The sequence below is a fragment of the Mastacembelus armatus genome, chromosome 12 (assembly GCF_900324485.2).
Source record: "Mastacembelus armatus chromosome 12, fMasArm1.2, whole genome shotgun sequence".
NCBI lineage: Eukaryota > Metazoa > Chordata > Actinopteri > Synbranchiformes > Mastacembelidae > Mastacembelus > Mastacembelus armatus.
The window spans coordinates 10,886,613-10,893,536 of record NC_046644.1 but is presented as its reverse complement, the minus strand read 5'-3'; the positions used below and the strand labels follow the sequence as shown (position 1 = coordinate 10,893,536).

Below are 6,924 nucleotides of genomic sequence, written 5' to 3'. Positions count from 1 at the left end.
GGGGAGGGCGGAGCAGGATGCCTCCAAAACGGCTTTCTGCCAAACACACTCGGCCTTTGCTTCTTCCGTGTTTGACGCGGAAGCATTTTTTTTTTTTTTTTTATAGTTAATCCCAACAGTGCTGGGTTTATTTGGCACTAACCTGTGCTGTTCATCAGTCACGTACTGGGTTTGGCTCTGACGTGTTGTGTTACATTGTTTTACACACGTGTGGGGTCAGGGTGAGAGTGTGGACAGACACCTGGACCATAAGATATAAACTAAAACTGTCCCACAGAGGAAACAAATGAAGTGGTCTGACTGATAAGGCTGGCATTACAGGCTTATTAAACAGTTATTAAAATTTTTTTTTGAACAACCCCCTTACTGAAACATTTTACACAGGCTGAACCTGTTTTAGGTTTCAACCTGTAAGATAAACACTCAACCATAAAAGTTACAGAAAAGAGAATGAGAGGTGGATTTTGTGTGATTTTCATTTCTACTATTTGATCTCACTGTACACACGTTGACAAAGACCTTTAAATGAAAAATACACTCGAGAGAATTTCCCTAAAATTGTTCCACCTTTATTCAAATCAACCTACTCCATGACATTTATTTGATAGTTTTCTAGACTTCTTATTACATACAATTATGATTTTACAAAATGTATTTGTAAAACAGAGGTAAAACCAGGGAACTTGGTTATGATTGTGATTCTTGGAATCCTTATTGTTTTGAGTTTTTGTTTTGCCAATAACTCAGCCCCGCATTTCTATTTCGTTTTTTTTTTTTTTCTATTGCGTGCGTATACTTAAATACTAAAACTCAGCATCATACCTGGAGAATGTTACATAAACATTAAGTGTTGTGTTTCCCTTTGTCTTGCAAATTCAAAGAAGACCTTACAAACAGTCTAGCCTATTATTAGTGAACTGCACTAACCACTGAGGAATGTTCACATGTGGGCCTGAGTAATAAACAAATGTTCAGTTCAATGTTCAATCAGATGCTGAGGATCAAACAAGTTATTTTTTAATTTCGACTGCTTTATATCAAACTAATGATAGTTTACAGGAAGGCAGCCTGACATAATCAGAGAGCCTATTTCTAACTTACAAAGGCTGCCTTTCTACTTTTATCTATGTATGAAAAGACTATTATATTATCTCTGACTGCACAGATCTTCTACAGTACACATTCAAATATATTATGCAAGTGCATGTGTGTGTATAAGTCAAAATATAATTCCTATGTCAGATGCACTGTTTGCACAGTTGCCAGTGCTGGATTGGTTTGGCAGTCTTAAAATATCATCTTGTTACATCTCATTTTGGTAATGAAAATAAATACTGGCATAGCTATTGGAGTCTATTCTCTCTCAGATGTCCAATTATTATTTATCTTTCCCCCCAAAATGTAGATTACAAATCAACCTGACAACTGAAGCCCATATTATGAAGTGGTACATAGACCTCCTTTGAGAGTGACCGATGGCTGGTCTCATAAAACTCTTTTTGTTCACTAACATTATTCTAACCCTTATCACATTCTGTACTCTGATAGGAGCCTGAACAAATAATGTTGCTGATAAGACAAAGAGTCCACTTTTGGGAGTTACTAAAAACAGACAGATGACTGGTCCGATGGACATAGGTGGACATAGATGTGGACTCTTTGTCTGTGAAAAACAAACCAAGTTCAAAATCCATATCTGAAATAAAGTCAAAAGAAAATAGCAGCACTTTATATAAATTTATCTTTTTAGTCCTCATGAATCTACTGATGATCCTCACATGCTTTCTCTTTTGCATTAACTGAATAAATAGGCCTACTCTCTAATTCTGATTGTCTTCATTTCAAGACTGTTGCAAAAAGAGGTGCTTACTGACATAATAGTTACACGCAATACCACCTACGGGTGGTGTGTGTGTGTATGTCTTCCTCTACCAGAGGCCTGGGGTTTTGAGGGTACTTCGCAGTATCTAAGCTGTTCTTAGTACTGCACTCTTCTAAACTGAGAGCTCTGATGTTGTTCCTAGGATCTATTGGAGCCACACTCCCAGGCTTCCTCCTGCGGTTTGTCGGGACCTCCAGTCCATACTCGGCACAGATGTTCCTGTACACTATATATCTAGTTTTTATTTATTTATATCTAGTTTTTATTTATTATATTCTTTTGCATAACACAACATCACATTAAATTTCAATACTCTATCTATACTATAAAAGTGCGTTCCTCTAACATTGACCCTGCATCCATGCATTGTGCCTCAATGATTGTCTGTGAGCATTATCGCAACCACTCGGTTGGTTTTTAGTACTGCAGCTGTTTTAGGCTATTGGATCGCATTATTTTAAATCCACATCACATCTCTCTCAGTTTGGGCAGGCTTTCTTACATTATCTCAGGACTGCTCGGTACTTGTAATGTAAAATAAACGCCCCGAATGGGTTAATTAGTTCATGCGCTCTGCTAAACACACGCTGCTGTTTCATTTTAAGATCCTCAGCAGAAAGCCGCAGGAAGTAGGGAAGACGGTTGCCTCGCTGCTGGGACATGCACTTCATCCACTGTCTAAACTGTCAGGCAGCAGCGACCCACCGTTCTTTTCTAGTTAATGCGATTTTCAACCAAGGAGTGGAGCGTTTTCTCTGTCTGTCGTAGCCATCATCACAGGACGAGCCTGCTGTGGAAGGTGGGCCTGGAGGATCATCCATATCATCCTCTCTCTGATGCTATAGCCTGCTGACTTACAGATTTAACTTAATTACTACCACTACTGATGATGATGATGATGATGATGGGAATTTTGATTTGACTGGTGTAGGCCTAATCTTGGAACGCTTGTAGTTTTTGGCAAACCTTTAATGATGAAGGTGCTAATGTTCAGTTTTACTTCACACTGTTAGAGTTGTTGAATATGATCATGTGGATGCTGTAATTTGTGCTGCTGCATTATATAGAGTTGTTTCTTTAATACATCCTAGCCTCTCTGCTATAATAAGGTGGACAAAATACGTAATAGAAGCATCTGTCAGTATCACATGATAAATTTCAAATTCCATCTTCCAACAGCATCATACAGTTTCAATCCTCTGTAACACAGATCGTTATTACCTCATGAAGGTAGGCTTTATTGCAGGAGTGTTGTATTAGACTGCTATAGTTTTAGCTTGGCATACCTGCAATAATAATCTGCCAAAATGGTGTATTTGAAAATACAGTTTCATGAAAAGCTAAGTGTTAACTCTATATGCTTGTAGACAGTTATGGAATGATAAAGTTATTCTATTCAGTTCACTGTATTCACACCAACTAAATCGTGTCCTATTTTTTTATTTATTTTTTAATACAGAAAGACCATCATGTCAAGCTCCTCTGATATACTACAGTTGTATTTCCCCACCCACGGTGATTCCATCCTCAGAAAAATGAATGAACTGAGACAGGACCATCGCTTCTGTGATGTCACACTCCTCCTTGGTTCACAGGCTCCCACTCACCAGCCTCTCCGTTTCCACAGTCACAGAGTAGTGCTTGCAGCATCCTCAGACTTCCTACGTGACCAATTTCTGCTCCATGAAAACCAGGCAGAGCTGAGTGTGGGTGTAGTTTCCAATGTGGAGGTTGGCAAAAGACTACTCCTGTCCTGTTACACTGGACACCTAGAGGTACAATAATCTACATCTTCTCTGATCTTTTACAGTGAAAACAGAGGAGAATAGCTAGAATTTAGCCACATCCCCTGGAATCTATCTTACAAAAATGCAATTCTATGGGAGATTTTCTGTTCTGCTATGTAATCATGATGAAATCCCTGTAAAAAAGTGTGACAGAATAAAGGAATAGCATGAAGAGTATCAGTATGAAAACAGAAATAAGAAACAAACATACTGCTATGAGAACAAAAGAGTAGGTATTATGATATGAAACTGAGATGAAAAGTTATAGATGACTGAGACAACTTTAATCAGTAGTTGCAAGTGGAACTTTAGTGTCAATTGTGTACTGTTGGTTGATTTCTTTATTATCAGCTCAATGCTTCTCTTGATGTCTGTTATATAAATAATACCGTGGCAGGTCCCTCTGAGATTGCTGGTGAGCTACCTGACTGCAGCCAGTGCACTTCAGATGAGCCAGGTGGTGGAGAAGTGTGCCCAAGCTGTCTCGCAATACCTCAGTCCGGCCCTGGCTTTCTTAAAAGTGGAAGGACAGTCGGAGGAGGGGGAAATCCAGCAGCTGGACACCAGCTTTAAAAAACAAGAGGAAGGAGATGCAGTCCAGCCCAGTAACAGCATCCAGGAAGCGCGGGCTGGGGAAAGTGGAGTGGTTGTGATCCAGGACAAGTTGAAGGTGAGCCAAGCAGCCAAGGTAGCTAGTCAAGGATTGAGGGAGGTCAGCGAAAACAGGAGGGTGGTTAAAGCAAAATTAGAGTTGTCTAAAGAAGCACCATGTTGTTTTAGCACCCTTGAATCAGTGGAAAGTGAAGGCATGCAGCCTGTTCACACAAACAAGTTATCCTGTCAAGTTAAGAGAGGTGCCCTAAGATGTAAGCTTTGCCCTCCTGCAGATCGCACAGGTGATATATCCCCCGCAAACACAGGAAGTTGTGTTCAACACAAAGACGTGACAGACAGCTCCCGAAAAGATGAAGAAGGAGAAGATGAGCGAGGAGAAGAGGACATGTTTTCACAGGCAGCTCAGCTGCAAGAATGTGGAGAGCTGATGGACTCTGGTCTATTTTGCCTTTCTAGAGCACATCTCTCAAAGAGTCCTTGTTCTGAAGATGAGCTGGCAGAAGATTCAATCAGCACAATGGTCCAGAGGGCATACCTTTGCAGAAAGTGTGATCGAGTCTTCCAGCATCTGGAGAGCTACATGGGACACTTAAAGGAACATAGACAGTACCTGTGTTTGGTCTGTGGGAAAAGCTTTTCCCAGAAAAGTAACCTGACTTGCCACATAGGGGTCCACACTGGTCCCAAGCCTTTTAGATGCCCGCTGTGCCACAAAACACTTTTCCAGAAAGGAACACTGCAAGATCATCTCAACCTGCACACAGGGGATAAGCCCCAGAAATGCAACCACTGCGCTCTGCTCTTTGCTCACAAACCAGCCCTCAGGCGCCACCTAAAGGAGATTCATGGAAAGGATAGCCTGCAAGATGTACTGGAGAATGTCAAGTAAGGTGCTAGAAAGTAATAAAAAAAAAAGAAAAAGAAAATTGATAAAGAGTACCTTGACTTGGAGAGTAATAAAGTAATAAGGTATTTAAAAAATGTATTCTTTGTGTTCCATTTATGTTTTTAAACATTTGAACAACAGCTTTTCGTTCCTACAGATTGAGAATCACAGAGTTAATGCATTTGAACTGTATCATCTGGCTAATGGAAAATAGAAAGGGTCCTTCTGTGCTTTCTGCAGTGATCTCTGTGGGGACAGTCTACTGAGTCTTGCAGTATACAGTGTACAAATCCCATTATATGGTGTATCATCTGCCTGCATGTATAAGAATGAATATAATCTCATAGAGGGTTGAAAAATGTGAGTATTATTTCGAAGCTTCCACATTTTGTGTGCGTATGTACAGACAACTAAATATGATTCCTCTTCAACTTAATTATTAATTATTGTGCTTTACAGAGAAGATAAGCTACGTATCACTAAATCATAACGGAGAGTCTATTAAGATGATATAAGATACTAGTTTGAGTAAACATTACTGTAATTATTGCTGCCATGCATTCATGGTTTTAAAGAATAGTGTTTGGCATGTTTGAACTTCTCATAAAAGAAGTGGTGAATGCTGTAGGGTAGGTTGGCAATGCTTCACCGTTTGACCCCACTACAATTGTGTGCAGCTCACTGAACATAACATTTTAAGTGAGTGGGTTCTCCCACATGGCTGAGAGGGTTTCCATGCTTTCTCACTCCACTCCTCCCCTTCATGTCTCATTTTCTCCTCCTTTTATCCGTTCGGCCCAGAAATGTCATCATCGCTCATCTCAGCCAAGGAAACACTGCTTGTTGTCCTTCTTGGGGCATCCAAAACGCCACAGGCAGGAAAATTTCCAACTCTGTGTGGTAACAAATAATGTATACATGGTGAGGTGTGTCTTCAGTACAGGAAGCATTGCAAATATGTATATTTGAATGTATGACTGAGGAAAACACAATGCACAGGAATGCAGTCAAATACACACCAAAATATTGTGAATTGCATCCACTTATTTCCCTTTGCATTAAAATAGACACTCCTAAAGACCTCAGAACAATTTGCTCATAATATACTAATATAAAAAACAAATGAACCAACATTTACAATGAACCAACTTTCTCATTTGTGAACTTTTTTGTATCGTTTTTCCACTGATGTTAAATCCTTTCAAATTCCCTACAGCAGCATCCGGTACTGTATTTCCCTGAAGTAGGTCAAAATACACGCACATGTCCATGCACACAGACCAACGACAAATGCGGCATTTAGGGCACCTCCATATGAATGAATGACTGAAAGGATGAAGGCTACGCCCCCTTATACATTCCACTACTAGAGCATATAAAAAGCCTCCCTCAGAGGACTGTACTAACAAGTTATATATAAAATAAGCGGATTACATTCAAAATATAACCATTTGAATAAATTCATATGCGACAGCAAGTGTAGTAATAACTGTAAGTGTAATTTAACTAAATGTTTTAAAGTGTTTTATTCGAGCCGTTCTAAAGAGATGAAGCTGACTAAATGGGTGTATTTATGCTTAGGGGCTAATCAGAAATGGGAAAAAGCTGAAACTGACTTTTAAAAATGCTTTTTCTTCTACTACTCGGCTTCTCTGAGCGCCGCGCTGCAGTGAAACAATCGTGCCTTTGCGTGTTTGAACTTCCTCTTGACAGGCGCACTTGTCGAAGCGCATCCCCTGCTGCTCTGCCTCTCG

The 6,924-nt window shown here is 39.9% G+C and overlaps 1 protein-coding gene across 1 annotated transcript; it reads left to right on the top strand.

Annotated features, from left to right (window-relative positions):
* The first annotated feature begins 3,347 nt into the window (after positions 1–3,347).
* Positions 3,348–5,537, top strand: LOC113124824 (zinc finger and BTB domain-containing protein 6-like). The gene is made up of 2 exons (XM_026297949.1): positions 3,348–3,657; positions 4,067–5,537. Exons 1-2 carry the CDS (start codon positions 3,352–3,354, stop codon positions 5,171–5,173), a joined length of 1,413 nt encoding a protein of 470 aa, XP_026153734.1. The 5' UTR covers positions 3,348–3,351; the 3' UTR covers positions 5,174–5,537.
* Positions 5,538–6,924: the final 1,387 nt, after the last annotated feature.